At 44.9% G+C, this 18,584-nt stretch overlaps 1 protein-coding gene across 2 annotated transcripts in view; it reads right to left on the bottom strand.

Annotated features, from left to right (window-relative positions):
* LOC126412073 (myotubularin-related protein 13) overlaps positions 1–18,584 on the bottom strand; it is a 251,951-nt gene that overhangs the window by 110,192 nt on the left and 123,175 nt on the right. For both annotated transcript variants that reach the window (XM_050081473.1, XM_050081472.1), the window contains 3 exons: positions 13,559–13,799; positions 12,745–12,940; positions 12,445–12,578 (listed from right to left, as the gene is read on the bottom strand). In XM_050081473.1, the coding sequence (XP_049937430.1) occupies positions 12,445–12,578; positions 12,745–12,940; positions 13,559–13,799 (571 nt within the window). The remainder of the gene's footprint in view (positions 1–12,444; positions 12,579–12,744; positions 12,941–13,558; positions 13,800–18,584) is intronic.

An 18,584-nucleotide genomic window follows, 5' to 3' on the forward strand; every position in this document is an offset into this window, starting at 1 on the left:
AGAAGTGGCCTGGGGCATGCTAGAAGGCGGATTTGGCGGTCGATCTGGGCGGCTACTGGGGGAGCGCGGTATGCAGGCAGTGGCTAGCCGTTGTATGGTTAAATCGAGGGTGCCAAGTGAGGCATTTGAAAGAAAATTTTTATTGAAATTGCCTTGTATGTGGTTTCAGCTGTCGTATGGTGCTCTTGTTATAATGGAATGGCCCTAAAATGAGGATAATTCGTCATCAAGAAGAATTTATAAAGAGCATTCAACAGCAAGAGTGAGAGACCAGATAGCCGCCACGTGCTTGCCACCACTATTGCCCCACTGCTCCGTCTACTTCAGGAACTCAGATATGTATCGCAGTATGGACCAGTATGTTTGTGTGAGTGGCTTCTAGTAATAATAATTCCAGTGATATAAACGTGTGTGTGAACCCTAAAATTGTCCAGGTCATGAAACCAATGTAGGGTCCCATCCTAAATGTGCAGAAGACCGAGTATCCTGTATCTGGATGACTATTGATTTATATCTGCATTAAATGTGTCGAAGTTCAGTGCCATAGTGTATAAATGTTGCTAGTTAAATTTCCTGCTTCACAAGTCATGAGAAAGGCACACAAATTCAACTTATACGAAAGTAATTTTGCTTTGTTTATTACTATGAACTATTTTCTGAAGTTCATTACTTCTCAGAAGTAAACTTACTAAATAAAAGCCTCGAACTTAACATAAAACCCCACTTAGGAGACAGTATAATTAAAAATATTATTGCAAGCACCAAAGTAGTGCTCCATATGGCCCAGTTGCCATCTCAATAGCCAATTGCAAAAATGATAAGAACAGAAGTAGAATGGGGGATGCCAGAAGAAGATTACAACAGAAACATGCTAGAATATTTTGAAATGCAAGTTAATGAAAGCACTAACTTTAAATTCATGGCAAAAGCCATAAGAGATTCCATAATAATAGATCTACAATAACACCCATCATTGTGTGCCCAACCCAAGATACCTAAAGAACAAATCACAGTTTGTCCAGTTGTTAATATGATTAATAGCTCAGCCCATGCTGTTAGTGAAATACTCAATATACTCCTTAAGGAATGTTACACATATGAGAAAGATTACACTAAAAGAAGTTCTTACAATATTGTCTACAAAGTTAAAAATATAAAAATACCAGAAAATGGAATATTTTTATCACTCAATATACTAACATGTATACAAACATTCCAGTAACAAAGACTACAAGTATCATTAAAAGCAACTATCTCAAATACAAGTAAACTCACTCAAGCAGAAGCCTATGAGACAGTAGAACTACAATTACTGATTAACTACAATTACTTCTCACTGAAGAACAAAACTGATCTCCAACAAGATATGATAGAAAAGGGTTCATGCCTAGTGAGTATATTAGCTGATATTTGTATTAACACTTCAGATAGGGAAAAAATGACACGTTCACTCAAACAGCTGTTTATTCACTATGGGAAGAGAAAGAAATAAGAGTATCAACTTTTAAGATTTAAAAATTTCAAATGAGAAATCTGAACAAACACAAAATATTTTTAGTAAACCAATGACAACAGATGAAATTATCGACAACAAAACATGCCATCTGACAGCACACAAGCTTGCATATTTTCATTCTTTGATATAGAAACTGGTCAACTTACAATTGGGAAAAGAAAACATTGCAAAAGAATTAGATATTCTACAAAATATGGCTATGAATAATTGTTATCCTAAACTTTATCGACACGTTATTCAAAAAGAAAACCAACAAAACACACATCAATCCCCTAGATGAAATAACTTTAATCAGACACACAAGCAAACAACAGAAAAAAAAGTTTGTGTGTGGCAATATTTAGGTATAGTTTCTGAAAAACTACTCGATGTTTCAAGAATACAAAACTATACTGTAGCTACAGTAACATTAACAATTTACAATGATTATTGAGGTATAAGGTTCACTTCAGCAGTCCCCAGAGTGTCCCAGGAAACAGGTGTTACCGCTCATGCACAGTTATGATGATGTAGAAAGCCCATGCTTGGTGTTTGCTCTGTACATATGCCTATCATTGCATTTCTGTTTGGAATTTTGTGCATAGTGGGGCATCACCTGACCAAGTACAGCACTGCAGCACATTGTTCTAGAGGGGGGCACACTGAGTTATTGGACTTAGGGCAATTATTTTATCATATCCTGTCCAGATAAGGGAGGCAAAGTAAGGAAGCAGTTCTTGACATAATATTCACTTCAAAACTAGACTCTGCAGTATAATCACATGGGGGTGCCATGTCATAATATATAAATAAAAAAACTATCCTGAAAAAACCAGGAGGCGGCCACCGTAACTGTAGCCGAAATGTGGGTTTCTCTAGCAGAGGGGTGGTTCTTTTTACCCCATTATGACGCAATACCATACTCAGGCTGTTTTAGTTTTATTTCTAGACCATGCCCCTCTTAGACAAATCATAGATTCAGGTTTATCTTCTGAAGAAGGCTCATTTACTTGGGCTGAAACCTAGGTAAAGGTTGGTTTCATTGCCGCAGTCGAGGCTGACAGTTTCTTATATATACTCAGAAAACCTTTATGTCAATGGACTCCACAGTTCAAAATACTCTAATATTATGCTTTGTGCTGACTTTAACACATTTTTATTTATTTATTTTCTTGTTCATACTCTACAATACCGTTATGCAGCATTTCCAATCAGGTTTACATCTACACAGCACTGCAAAAAGCTAGTAAGGAGGAATACAAATTTCTTGCAAAAAATAAAAAATAAATGTTACTTGTATGCACTACAACTGCTCAACTTCAAACTGTGTACAAAATTAACAAGGTTTTCTGTGAAGGCAAGATACTGGACAGCTGGCAGTTTATATTCTACTCTAGGAACAAACATAAAGCCATATGTAGAGTTACAGTGATAATGTCTATACTTTACTAATAAATTCAATTGTAAATTGTAAACAACAAAAATTAAGAAATAACGTCAAGCCTATAAGAGGTACCAGATAAGTGTTTAAGCATGTAATGTGATCGAAAAACATTGTGTTCCACAGAAGGTAGATTTTTGAAATTCTGCCAAAGCTGTCACTACATTTGAAACAAAATATTTTATTCAATACTGCTGACCAAATTTACCTGCTCAGCCATCTTTAAGTGAACATTTACGTATGTTTATATGAATACAGCATTAAGAGATCTTACATTATGCCATAAAAGAAATGGATATCAGACAATACTCCAAAACCATTGACCGAGCGAGGTGGCGCAGTGGTTAGCACGCTGGACTCGCATTCGGGAGGACGGCGGTTCAATCCCGTCTCCAGCCATCCTGATTTAGGTTTTCCGTGATTTCCCTAAATCGTTTCAGGCAAATGCCGGGATGGTTCCTTTGAAAGGGCACGGCCGATTTCCTTCCCCATCCTTCCCTAACCCCGAGCTTGCGCTCCGTCTCTAATGACCTCGTTGTCGACGGGACGTTAAACAACACTAACCTAACCTAACCTCCAAAACCACTGGGATTTCGTAAGCCGTACTAAATTGCATAACTCACCTCAAAGTGTACATTTGTATGTCCAGATTCACACAGAAGTACTTGGTATTAAGCTTTTCACTGTGGTTTTTGGGACGCCAATTTTCTTGCAGTACCAGTATTGTTTTACCCCACATTTGCTTCTTTATTATGGCATAATGTCACACATGCCAGAAAAATGAAAATGTACTCTCGAAATTAAGCAAACAGTTTAAACTAGCCAATAGCGTGAAAATGAAACCCTTTATTTCAAATAAATTGACTGTCTACGTGGAAAAGATTAATGAAAGCCAAATTTCTTTGGCAAACCGGCACAAATAGCTTCATGGGTCCGCAAGTTACTGCTCAACTGCTGATAACATGGCAATAAAATAAAATCAGAAAACTGAAACTAACAACATATTATCTTAGTCTCCCAAGACACTGTGAATGTATTTTAATTCATCTGATATCTCCTAGCCACAGAAATTGGTTTTGTTTTCATTCGACATGAGAAATGTAAATGATAAGAAAAAAGCAAATCACAAAATGTAAACATGGGCCACATGGAGACTATCACCACTATAAGTCACACTACTCTGCACATGCATGAATCGGGCAGCTTTTTTTTTTTTTTTTTTTTTTTTTTGGGTAGGGTTTAAGAGCGCTCAACTGCTGAGGTCATTAGCACCCAGTCACTGGTGTTAGAGCACATGGAATCTGCTAAAACTCAAGGGGATGGGGGGACATCAGAAGGACCTGACAAAGATGCAGATAAAATAAGTAAAAAGGTTAAATGTCTTTGGACAAGCCAGTTAAAGTTATGAAACGCAGAATACGAGCAGCTGCTCGAGCGTCATCAGCTAAAACATCCGGTAAAGTAGATGGCAGGGACAGGATAACATGAAATTGACTAAAACGGGGACACGACAATAAAACATGGCGCACTGTTAATGCCTGACCACAAGGGCACTGCGGGGCTGGGTCACCGGAGAGCAGGTAGCGGTGGCTAAACCGGCAATGCCCAATCCGCAACCTGGTCAGAAGGACCTCCTCGCACCGAGATGGTCGGGAGGATGTTGTCCAAGCAGTTGGGAGCGGTTTTACTGCCCGGAGATTGTTTCCTTGGAGGGATGACCAAGCATCCCACCACAACGACACAAGCCTCTTACATACAGCCCCACGAACGTCAGATGACGGGACACAATGGGAGGCTGGCCGAGGCAGGAGGACTGCAGCCTTGGCTGCAGCATCTGCAGCCTCATTCCCAGGCACTCCTACATGTCCGGGAACCCACAGAAAGCTGACTGAACCACCATTATCAGCGAAAGAATGGAGGGACTGCTGCATCCGTTGAATCAAGGGATGGACCGGATTGGGAGCTCCAAGGCTCTGAAGAGCACTGAGTGAGTCAGAGCAGAGTACATACGATGAATGGCGGTGGCGGCGGGCATACTGAACGGCCTGATGGAGGGCAAAAAGCTCGGCCGTAAAGCTGGAACATTGGTCGAGGAGCCGGTATTTAAAGGTGGCGGCCCTGACGACAAAGGCACAGCCGACACTGTCGTCAGTTTTGGAGCCATCGGTGTAAATAAAGGTGTGACCGGCAAGTCGAGCACGAAGTTCGACAAACCGTGAGCAATACACTGCAGCCGGAGTACCCTCCTTCGGGAGTGAGCTGAGGTCGAGATAAATAGGAACCGGAGCCTGGAGCCAAGGTGGTGTCGGGCTCTCACCCTCTCTGAAGGTGGTAGGGAGGGCAAAATCCAATTGTCGAAGCAGGCGACGGAAGCGTACTCCGGGGGGGCATCAGGGCAGACACATACAACCCGTACTGACGGTCGAGAGAATCGGCGAAGAAGGACTCTTAAGAGGGGTAGTCGGGCATAGACAACAGCCGGCAGGCATACCGACACAGCAGTACGTCGCGCCGGTAGGTCAATGGTAACTCGGCAGCTTCAGCATAAAGACTCTCGACAGGACTAGTGTAGAAGGCTCCGGTCGCAAGATGTATCCCCCGATGGTGGATGGAGTTGAGCCGGCGTAAGAGAGATGGCCGAGCGGACGAGTAGACGAAGCTCCCATAATCCAGCTTCGATCGGACTATGGACCGATACAAGCGAAGCAGGACAGTGCGATACGCTCCCCAAGATGAACCGCTAAGGACTCTAAGGACATTAAGGGAACGTGTACAACGGGCCGCCAAATAAGAGACATGTGGAGACCAACACAGTTTCCTGTCCAACGTGAGCCCTAGAAACTTAGTTGTGTCCACGAATGGGAGAACAACGGGACCGAGGTGTAAGGATGGCAGAAGGAACGCTTTATATCGCCAAAAGTTGATACAAACCGTCTTCTCTTCAGAGAACCGGAAGCCATTTGCCACGCTCCAAGAGTAGAGGCTGTCTAGACAACGCTGAAGGCAGCGCTCCAGGAGGCATGTTCTCTGGGCACTGCAGTAGATCGCGAAGTCATCGACAAAGAGAGAGCCTGAGACATTAGGTGGAATGCAATACATAATTGGATTGATCGCGATGGCAAAAAAGGGCTACACTCAAGACGGAGCCCTGAGGCACTCCGTTCTCCTGGAGGAAGACGTCGGACAATACGGAACCCACACGTACCCTAAACTTTCGTTCCGTTAAAAAGGAATCAATAAAAAGGGGCAGGCGACCGCGTAGGCCCCACCTGTGCATAGTGCGGAGGATACCTCCTCTCCAACAGGTATCATAAGCCTTCTCCAAGTCGAAGAACACGGCTACCGTTTGGCGCCTTCGCAAAAAGTTGTTCATGATGAATGTCGACAAGGTCACAAGGTGGTCAACAGTGGAGCGGCGGCGACGAAAGCCGCATTGGACATTAGTAAGTAGTCGTCGAGATTCAAGAATCCAGACTAACCGAGCATTAACCATGCGCTCCATCACCTTACAGACACAGCTGGTAAGAGAAATGGGGCGGTAACTAGAAGGAAGGTGTCTATCCTTCCCGGGTTTGGGTATAGGAACAACCGCGTCACGCCAACGCATGGGGACTTCACCTTCGGTCCAGACGCGATTGTAGGTACTAAGAAGGAAGCTTTTGCCCGCCGGAGAAAGGTGTGCCAGCATCTGAACGTGAATGGAAATTGGCCCCGGAGCAGAGGACCGGGACAGTGCAAGCGCACGTTCGAGTTCCCGCATAGTAAAGGGGGCATTATAAGTTTCCAGATTCAGCGAGTGGAAGGAAGGTCGCCAATCCTCTTCTGCCTCTTTCCTGGGAAGGAAGGCAGGATGGTAATGGGCGGAGCTTGAAACCTCCGCAAAAAAGCAGCCAAAGGCGTTGGAGACAGCCACAGGATCAACAAGGACCTCATTACCTGACGTCAGGCCAGGTACTGAGGAGTGGGCCTTAATGCCCGACAGCCGGCGCAGGCTACCCCAAACGACGGAAGAGGGAGTAAAACTGTTAAAGGAGCTGGTGAAAGAGGCCCAACAAGCTTTTTTGCTGTCTTTGATGACTCTACGGCCTTGCCCTCGGAGTCGTTCGTATTCAATACAATTCGCCAACGTAGGATGGCGGCGAAAGGTGCGTAAAGCACGTCGTCGAGCACGGATAGCTTCCCTACAAGCCTCATTCCACCAGGGGACGGAAACGCGACGTGAAGAAGAAGTAGTATGAGGAATGGAACGTTCGGCAGCATTGATGATAACAGCCGTGAGGTATTCGACCTGACTGTCACAACTGGGAAAATCGTGGTCCGGAAAGGTCGCCAGGGAGGAGTAAAGTCCCCAGTCAGCTTTCAGTATGTTCCAGCTCGAATGACGTGGGGATGTGGTGTGGTGCAGGAGACGAACGACACAGGGAAAGTGGTCGCTCGAATAGGTGTCAGAAAGGACATACCACTCGAACCGACGGGCAAGAGTGGTAGAACAGATCGAGATATCCAAGTGGGAGTAGGTATGAGTAGAGTCCGAGAGGAAAGCCGGGGTGCCGGTATTGAGGCAGACAAGATTGAGATGGTTGAAGACATCCGCCAAGAGTGAGCCTCTTGGACAGGATGCAGGAGAGCCCCAAAGGGGACGATGGGCATTGAAGTCGCCAAACAATAAGAACGGCGGGGGAAGCAGAACGATCAGGTGCATCATGTCAGCCCGACTAACAGCAGATGACGGTGGAGTGTAGATGGTACACACTGAAAAAGTAAAAGCAGAAAGAGTAATGCGGACAGCTATTGCTTGGAGTGGGGTGGTCAATGGGATGGGATGGTAATAAACATCGTCCCGAACGAGCAACATGACCCCACTATGAACTGGGATACCGTCCACAGGGGTGAGGTCATACCGCTCCGAGGTATAGTGGGTAAAGGCAATACGGTCAGTCGGGCGCAACTTGATTTCCTGGAGACCAAGGACGAGCGGACAGTGCAGGCGGAGGAGCAGTTGTAATTCCTCCCGATTAGATCGAATACCTCTTATGTTCCAATGAAACAACGCCATCGCTAGTCAAAAGGTTGGGGGAACGAGACGGGGGAAGAGCTGGTCACCTCGACGGCCGCGGAGGGCCAGGTTGCGAGGGAACAACGCTACAACCGACGGGAGGCGGATCCGGTTCCACCGACTCGTCGCCAGCCGCAGCCGCTGTCCCTGGTTGTGTAGAAGGGGCCGCATCATTTGCCGACGAAAGGCCGGTGGAGCGCCTGGCAGCAGAGCGTCCCGGCGAAACTGAGGACGGCCGGGAGCAGCGACTCACGGATGGAGCGTCAGACGAAACGTGCTGGGGTGGAGAGGGGGATAGAGACTTCTTCTTGGAGGCCTTCTTGGAAGGCCGAGGAGGCACAGGGATGGTGGGCTGGACCCGAAGAAGGTCCTCACGCGCGGGGTCCGTTTTGGAACGCCGGACCTCGGAAGCTGGGGTCCGGAACGTTGCCCCGATGGACGCCTGAGAAGAGGATCGCTTCTCAGGTGGCGTGGGGGGAGGAGGAGGAGGAGGAGGAGGAGGAGGAGGAGGAGGAAGGGTGGCCCCTGGGGCAGAGGGGGTGGGGGCCACGGGGGAGGAGGATTTGGAAAGGAGGGATTTGGGAGGCGGAGGCACGGCCCCCGGATGGGCGGAGGAGGCGGAGGGGGGACAGGATAGGGGTGAGGATACCGCGGAAGGAGTGGACACAACTGAGGCGAACGAAGTGGTCAATGACACGGGATGGAGGCGGTCGTACTTCTTCCGGGCCTCAGAATAAGAGCCGATCCAAAGTTTTGATTTCTTGTATCTTCTTCTCCTTCTGATATGCGGGGCAGTCTAAGGATCTAGGCGAGTGGACGCCAGGACAATTAACGCACCGAGGTGGTGGGGTGCATGTATGTTCCTCACAAAGAGGACGTCCACAATCGCCACAAAGGGGCTCAGCCTCACACCGTGACGACATGTGCCCAAAGCGCAAACACCTAAAACAGCGCATAGGAGGCGGGACGTAAGGTCGCACGTCACACCGGTAGCACATCACCTTTACCTTCTCCGGGAGAACGTCCCCCTCGAAGGCGAGGATAAAGGCCCCGGTGTCGATGCGACGGTCTTTGGGGCTGCGCTGGACTCGCCGGACGAAATGCACGCCTCGGTGCTCCAGGTTGGCCCTGAGCTCCTCATCAGAGTGTAGCAGGAGGTCACGATGAAAAATAACCCCCTGCGTCCTATTTAGTGCCAGATGTGGGACAATGGATACTGGGATGTCCCCTAGGCGGTCGCACGCCTGGAGCGCCGCCGACTGTGTGGCGGAGGTGGTCTTGAGAAGAACGGACCCTGAACGCATCTTGCTGAGAGCCTCGATTTCCCCGAAGACGTCCTCAATGTGCTGAACAAAGAACATGGGCTTGGAGGTGGCAAACGTCCCCCCATCGGTTCGAGAACAGACCAAATAGCGGGGGAAGTACTTCGCCCCAAGCCGGCGGGCCTGTCCCTCCTCCCATGGAGTGGCCAAGGGGGAAAGAGCAGGAGAACCAGAACTAGAAACGGTACCTTTTCTTTTGAAAGACTCGGCCGCAGAGCGACCTGATACATGTTGACGTTTCATCTGCGAAACGTCCGCCCCGATACCACCCACTCCGACCAGGGGCTCTCCCCACGGGCGCCACCCAGCCGCAGCAAGGGCCACCTGGCAGGATGACCATTGCCGGGAGTCCTGATGCCCCAAGGAGACGGGCATCTACTCCTTGGCCGACGTGGGGAGGGTGCAGCTCAGGTATTGGCAGTACGATCCCTGTGTTGTCAGGGGGCTACAACCTAGAGGGTACATGACGACCCCACCACAATGGGCTGGCTACCGTGCTGGATTTCTGGTGCCATGGAAAGTCCATCATGATCGCTGGTGCAGATGGAGATGCACTATGGGCGTAACTTTGACAACCCATCAGGCGTTTAGGCCCAATTTGAGGAATAGTGGGTATGGTTACAACGTCGGTGCAATGCTGAGTGCCAAGGTCTTAGTGCACTTGGGACCAGAGGTACACCATGTAAGGTGTCCTTCCCCAAAAGGCTCGTACTTCTGTAGAATTTTGAAAAATGGAGGTCAAACCCCAAGGGGGACCATCACATAGAAGGCCGAAACGGTTGAAACTCCTTTTAGTCGCCTCTTACGACAGGCAGGAATACCTCGGGCCTATTCTTACCCCGGACCCGCAGGGGGGAACTCAGGCAGCTTGGGGACACCAGGAAAATTATCCCATGTAGCATCTGACTACTTGCTGCTACTGTTCATACAGCCAACAGCCACACTTCAGGTATCCCGAAGCAGGAGAAGGTGTTGCTCACACAAGACTTGAGCTCTGCACATGCGTGTTAGCCTGCTGGCAACTGCTCAAATGAACCTATATATACCACAAAAATCAGAGCCTTTTTCGTGGCCAGGAATATGCAAAATTAACTGAAGAATGCTCGAAATTTTATATTAGACAAACGATAAGTGACAACGGCCCATCCATCTTTGCTGCATACTTAAAATACACAAACCACAAATTCACTACAAATATCTAAATCACGACAAATATTGCAGGAGTTACAGAAAGGGAAAGTTATGGATGTGATGGAAGAAATTGAAATTTACATCAATCTAAAAGACCGGTCGGACAGAGCTTTAAAGAACAAAATGACCTGTGAAATGGAAAGTTCCTACACAACTTCTTGCCAGTTCTACAAAGAAGCGTCATAGAACCACAGAATGCATAATGATCTCAATACTCATTAATAAATATGACTGCAATGCAAAATATTATGCAACCATAAAGCAGGCCTTGAAAGGTTTTCTTCAATTTTCCTGGATTTCAGTACTGTTTCGTTCGATTACTGTGAATTATATAGGAGATCTTTGTAACAACTATTCAAGAATGACTTTCTCCCACTATAACAAAACAAATAATTCCAAGGAAACAATTATTGATAAAATTATTTAATTGCATAGATAAAAAATCTGCTCAGCAAGTGGCGGCAGAACACGCATATAAAAGATTGTTGTAATTGGCAAGTTATCGGAGCCAGTGGCTCCAGGCAGAAGGGTTGAAGGGGTAGGAAGAAGGGTTAGGGAAAAGGACTGGAGATGTCTAAGAAAAGGGATAGATTTTGGAAAAGTCACCCAGAACCAGGGATCAGTCTTTCCTTCTCATCGGGTATGGTAAGTCTCCCCTTCACCCTTCTTCTTTCTTCCTTCCCTTTCAACCCTTCTGTCTGAAGAAGGATCCACTGGCTCTGAAAGCTTGCCAATCACAATAGTCTTATGTGTGTGTTCTGTCGTCGCTTGGTGAGTAGATTTTTTATCTATCCAATTAAATAACTTTACAAATAATTCCAAGTTATTTCATGGAAATAATGTACAGTCATACTTATAACAGTGATAAATGATAATTAAGTACACTTCAGAACAAAGGCCTATATAGCTTAATATATAAATCCAGTAAAATAATTATCATCTTCTTGTGTATGTACATTAAAAACATCAACTTTTTGTATACAAGCTTTGCAAGAACTGCTCAAAAGTAATATGCTCCTAAAATAACAAAAACTATTTCCAATTTCTTTTATGACAATTTTATGTAGTCATAGGAGCAAAGACATACAAGGCGTAATATACCATTAACAAATCATCTATAAAGGAAATTATAATCCTCCCTTTAGATCTTGGGATATGAATTGTTCCTATGTTAAATTCACAGGTGATACCAATGCATCTAATGTATAAAACTTCTGTCTGAGATACTTGAAAACAGCCTGAAGCGGAAATTGTACAATCATACTTCAAATAAAGAAAATATTGGCTGAAGACATCACAAAATCATTTAAAAAGATTGGAATTACAGCTGAATAAAGAACAGTGGAGCTGGAATGAGTAAAAAAACCAAGGCTGGTATGACGAATAAGACTGAAGCACGAATGATGAACGACAGAACTGGAATGAGAAACGCGACCAGCTACATGGGAAGAATTGACGACAATCACGATGAATGATCATAGATAAACTGTCTTTATTGAAAATGGACATTAAAGACAGAATAACATCCCTGACTTTTAACCACCTCCAACACACAACATATCTGGCCTACTGCTACCACATTCAATAGCACGTCAGTACTCTCGCAAGAGGAACTAAATTTCTGTTTACACTTTTCAAATGGCCTCAAAATAATCGCTCCTATTTTACCAGCCAACATCTGTTTCCAGCAGTAAGTATTAAGAACTGTTCTGCATTAGACTCTACATCACTTAGTAAAAAACAGAAATTTGTTTCATCTACTTTTTACCGTAGGTGCTCAAGCAGAAAAAGTATCACCACATATAATTATTGTTTATGTCTGCTACCATCTGTAATCTAATACATATCTGTCCAAGCATGGAAGGCATCAAAAAAAACAAGCAGATAAATGATACTTGCAGATATTGTGAACAAAATATTTTACACACATTGTACTAACCTGGAAAGTACATGATCTAAGTTGCAGCCCTTCTTGTAACCACTGATCCAGATGTGCTAAATACTGAACAGTTATACGCTTCTCTTTTGTCAAAGAAGTCACAGGGAAAGACCTTGTGACGATCTGCTCACAAGCTAAAATAAATTTTAACAGATATCAATCATTTTATTCACTTGCCAGTCCACCATTTAAATCACACGTTTAACACATCATATTCATTAATACACTTAAGACTCTCAATATTTACTTAAAATAAAAATACCATTGCAACAGAAAGTTAAGAGAGAGAGACATACTCACCAAATGGATCACAAGGGATTCCTTTAAATATAATGCGATAGTTTGTTAGGAATATGGCACCCTCTGCTGGCAGCAGTGGTGGTCCACCAAGTGCCCCACCTGTTCCTTCTTCCCTACCATCAGGTAGCAAGTACACTCTGATTCCATCTATTACAGGTTCTTCACCAGGTAGCATGCTTGGTGTCAAGATCTTGGGCTGTAAATCAAAATAATGGTCACGATCACACAGGTTTTCTGAGTGCAATTAATTAATTATGAGCTTTCAGGTGTTCAGCTAAGCTGTAATCTTCAGAAAAACAACAATTCAGGTGCGCATTCAAAAGTGGACAGTTAAAATAACAAGTGTTCACAAAAAATCTAATGAGTATACAAAGTACGCTGCATGAAATTTAATAGAGCATACGCTCAGCAATTTCTAACTCTGTAATTAGAAAATGTTGATGCATTCAATTACTTATGTACTTTTTCTATTATGCTGCATAGTTGATGAAGGAATGAATCTAACAGTGCTGAGAATTCTGCTTTAACTTTTGCCCATGGGCTTGCTGCATGCATTTCATAAACATTAGCCCTAGTTCCATTCCCTTTATAATAAATACAATTTTGAGGTTTTCTTAAATCGCACACCTAGTCACGCAAAATATTACAAATAAAACTGAATATGCAATTTTGAATTACTCAAATAAATAAAACCCATTTTCTTTGAATATATTGCAGTTCATACAATACGTAGTCAACATATAGTTTGACTGAATGCTGATACTATCCACACAAATCTTTAAACCAACAGAAAACATTAAGCATAATGTCATACCTTCTGAATAGGTGGTAGTCTCTTTGATTCCCGATGCACAGCTTCTAGAGTTTCTATGTGCATGTGAACAACACCTGGTACCATCTGATGGAGGCTACGGATGTGTTCTGCACTAACACCACCTTCAGTGCACACTTTATCTACAAATCGTGACACCAAACGGATCACAGCTGATCCCATTTCACCAGGATCTTGTTCTTCAAAACCAGACTCAGCATCTGCACTGTCACTTTCAGCCACACTATAAGTTTTATACAAGGAATTAGTACCTCTTTAACTGTCCACGAAACAGTATAACACTGTGGTCATTTTATTTGTCATTAATTCAATAAATCATTTTATCAGTGCATAAAAGTTAAACTGAAATTTTGGATTAATGAAGTGACACTTTAAAAAATAAACCAAGAAAAGCTCAAATGAATATATGAATTGTCTACACTCTGCAGCCAGACCATTGGGCCACAAAACCAGGACAATGTAGCAGTGAGTATTTGTAAGCTCTGAAAACTAATGCCAGTTTGTAAGCTGCCTACCATAATTCAGTTGTTTCCTATATGCTGCATGCCACTCAGCAACTCTACTATATGGTATTTCCGGTGTTTTTACACTTAACAGCTCTGCTTATCTTTCTTCAAGCCATTCTTTTCTCTTATGTTGGTGTATTTCATTAACAGCTCCTGCCCTCTCCTCCTTTTTAAGAAAATTGCCAGGTGACTTTCCTGCTATTTTTAGGAACACAATTGTAAGCACAAAATCTTTTCTCCACATTCTACCGAACTCCCATTGTGATATAGGACAGTTATTCAGAAGTAAGGTCCAGTTTCTTATAGAAATTTTTTTTCAGAAAACTGTTTTTATTAAATTCCTTACATATTTCTCTACTTATCTACATAGTTAAGATATTTGTTTAAACATTTGTCATAATGTTCTGCAAGCTCTTGTATCCCTAAGTCATGGACAACTGTATTTAACTGCTTCTTTCACCTCGTCATCTGTTGCAAAGTGCTTGCTGCTGAGAAAATCTTTTAGGCAATGGACCTAGTGAAAATCGCTCAGCACCATGTATGGACTGTACAGTGGGTGGAAAATCTGTTCCCATCCAAAAGAACTGATCATGTTTTGGGTGAGAATGGCTAAATGGTGTCTGGTGTTCGTCATGCAACAAAAAAACTTTTTCTGGGTTGCATAACTAAGTTTAGTCAGGTTAGCGCAGTAAGCATCTGCAATTATTGTTGTCCCTTACTGCGTAAACTCTATCACCAAGACTCCAAATCTATGCAAAATACGGTTGCCGACTTCGACTCCTCTCATGACGCCATTCCCTCTAATGACGTTTAGACCCTCGGATCATGTGAGAAACCCACATTTCATCCCTTGTGACAGTTTTCTCTAAAAATTTATCACCTTCCCTATCATATCGGTCCAAAAACTCAAGAGCAAAAGCCGGTAGGCAGTCTGGGAATCCAACACACACACACACACACACACACACACACACACACACACAATATTTGTAAAATTGCAATTTTTCAGGGACAATTTTGTGCAAAGTTGTTCTACCCACATTCAGAAATTCCAATCCTAATCATCAGTCTTCAAGAATCTTCTCATTGATGGCTTTGATTCATTGATTGAGAGAGTATGGGACCAAACGGCGAGGTCATCAGTCCCGCGATTCCAAAGTGGGTTATATAAGAAAGAGGGTCTGCTAAAAGTGGGCAGATTCAGTCAGAGGAGTGGAATTATAAAAGAATGAATATTAAACGCACAATGTAAAAGTATAAACGGTGAGACCAAATCAAAATACTGGAAAAGGGGGGGGGGGGGGGGGGGGGGGGGTTCGGCCATGGGGTCACAGACCGTGAAGACTGCAAAAGGAGTCCCAACCACAACCAACCCACCCCTGCTCCAAGAATGAATGAGAACCTCATATCTGGAAATAAAAACCACTTCCACGGAGGAAACCAATGACCAGGTCAACCATCCATGGATCGTCTGGTAATATTAAATTTAAGGAAGCAAGAAGACTATATTTAGCACGAAGGGTTGAAAGAAGGGGACATGTCACCAACATGTGAGGTATCGTCAGTCTGGCACCACAATCACATTGTGGGGGTGATCGTTACATAGGAGGAAACAATGGTGAGCCGGGTATGGCCAATGCGTAAATGGCATAAAACAGTGGACTCCTCCAGAGAGGGGTGGAAAGAAGTGCCCCAAACTACAGTAGACTCCTTGATTGTGTGGAGTTTATTACTATGAGCAGTAGCACTCCAGATGGCATTCCACTGTTGGGCAAAGAGAGATTTGACGGAGATCCGCATATCCACAGCTGGAATCATGAAAGGAAGTGAGGGTAAGTATCTTATTCTCTAGCCAAACGGTCATTCCCTGGGATTCCCACATGACTTGGGATCCAGAGAAAGACAACTAAACAGGCGGCACACTCAAGGACAGAGAGAAGGGGTGACAAGAGTAGCATCGATCGATAGCCTGTAGGCTACTCTTGGAGTTGAAACAAATTAAAACACTATGGAGGCAGGCCTGAGAAACAAAAAGGTGGGCATTGTAAATGGCTAGAAGCTCTGCTGTAAATACACTAAATGATCCTGGCAACAAATGGTGCTCAAAGCTGGTAGGAGACGTGAAAGCGTTTCCCACCTTATTAGTAGTCTTAAAACCATGAGTGTAAAAGATGGTGGCACCCTGGAACTCTGCAAGGATGGCACATACAAGATGCTGGTAAACCATAGGAGCAACAGAGACCTTGGGACCATGGAAGAGATCAGGTCTAATCCATGGTCTATGATGCACCGTCCAGGAGGAGAGGGGTGGGGGGGTGGTGGGGTTGTATGGGAAGAAACTATTTTGTGATGGTGCCAAGCCATGTCATACACCTTATATAGGTCAAAGAAAACTGCGACAAGGTGCTGGAGGTGAGAAAAAGCCAGTCGGATGGCTAATTCTAATCGGAGTAAATGGTCAGTTGGAGATCGCCTTGCCCGGAAGCCACATTGATACGGTGACAAAAGGCCCTGAGATTCGAGTACCCAACATAATCTGGAGTTGACTATCCTTTCTAGCAGTTTACGAAGCACATTCGCAAGGCTAATGGGGTGGTAGATGTCTAGAGACATTGAGTTTTTCCTGGGCTTAAGGACGGGAATAACTATACTGTCTCACCATTGTGACAGAAAAGCACCTGCAAGCCAGATGTGATTGAAGACCCTGGGGAGCTGTTGCCTCTGGGGAACATCCAAGTGTTGAATCATCTGATTGTGAATGGAATCTGGCCCTGTGGCTGTGTCACATGAAGAGCTAAGAGCCTGCACCAATTCTCATTCAGCAAAAGGTGCATTATAGGGCTCAACGTGATGTGGGATGAAATGGAGAGGGGTCTGTTCAACTCTGCGTTTCCGCTGGAGAAAGATAGCAGGGTAGGAATCGGATGATGATGCCATCACAAAGTGTGTCGCAAGGGGTTCTGCAAAGACCAATGGATCAGTGCACAAAGCTCCTTGGGGGTTAAGACCCTGGACAGTTGACTGTTGCTGGTGGCCCAGAACACTACGGAGATTTGACCAAACCTGCGATAAAGAGGCATACGTCACCAGGGAGGAAACATAGCACTCCCAGCATTCCTTTTTACTCCACTTAATAAGGTAATGAGCCTTAGCTTGGAGACACTTAAAAGTGAGGTGGTTTGTCTGGGAGGGGTGTCGCTTAAATTGCTGCAGTGCCCGTTGGCAGCCCTGGACAGTCCTTGGTCCACCACGGTGCTGGCCGATGACAAGGGGGCCCTGTGCTGTGGATAGGGGGACAGCAGTGCCAGCAGCATGAAGAAGAGCAGTAGAGATGCCTTGCATGAATACATCAATGGTATTTGAGAGAGAGGTGTCAAAGCGGACAGCAGACATGTATAAAGGGCAATTGGCTGTGGAATGTCCAACGTGGGGGCCTGTCGGCAGCAGGGGAACGATAGTTTCGTTGGAAAGTAGTCACTGTTACAAAGGTCATCATGGGATAACCAATGTAGGGAAGCCACGAGGGCAGGGGAGGAGATCGTGAGATTGATAGCAGAGAAGGTGCCATGAGCGTCACTGAAGTGGGTAGGGGAACCATCATTGAGGAGAGACAAATCAAAGTCCGTGATAAGTTGGTCAATTAGGATACCCCGACCCACTGAAGTGTCACTCCCCCACAGTGGATGGTGGGCACTGAAATCCCCAAGGAGGCGAAACGGGGGTGGCAGTTGCTAGATTAAGGTAGATAGTGCAACATAAGCGAGTGGCTGACCTGGAGGGAGGTAGACGTTGCAAAGGGTGATTGGTGGAGTCGTGTGTACTCTAATCGCTATCACTTTCAAGGAGGTAAGTACGGGGATCCAGACACTAAGGACATTGGAGCGAACCAAAGTTTTTTTTCTTTTTTTTTCTTTTTTTCTTTTTTTTTAGGGTGCAAAACCACTATGGTCATTAGCGCCCGGTCCGTGACTTAGGAAACAGTAAAATACGAAAATGGAAACCAGCAGCAATGGGAACAAAACTCAAAAAATTGGAGAAACTAAAAGCAGACGGAAAGCTTAAAAATCCACTACAGAAAGGGGTTGGTTGTCCCCAAAAAAAGCTTCAAATGACTGACGTCATCTCACTGGCACTAACAAACTCGAGAACGCGATCGGCCGAGTGCGTGTCATCTGCTAAAATGGACGATATATCAGGCGACAGCTGTAGACGGGCGCGTAACGGAGTAAAATAGGGGCACTCAATTAAAAGGTGTCTTACCGTCCACAGCTGAGAGCAGTGGGGACAGAGTGGGGGAGGATCGCCGCTTAAAAGATGTCGATGGCTAAAAAGACAGTGCCCTATCCGGAGTCTAGTTAAAATTACCTCCTCCCGACGATGCGTTCGGGAGGATGAGGTCCAAGCACAGGGAAGAGCTTTCACGTCCCGCAATTTATTATGGGGAAGTGTCGACCAATGTGCGTGCCATAAAAGAACAACACAACGACATAAAACGCTCCGTA

Source organism: Schistocerca serialis, chromosome 7 (assembly GCF_023864345.2).
Source record: "Schistocerca serialis cubense isolate TAMUIC-IGC-003099 chromosome 7, iqSchSeri2.2, whole genome shotgun sequence".
Taxonomy (NCBI): domain Eukaryota; kingdom Metazoa; phylum Arthropoda; class Insecta; order Orthoptera; family Acrididae; genus Schistocerca; species Schistocerca serialis.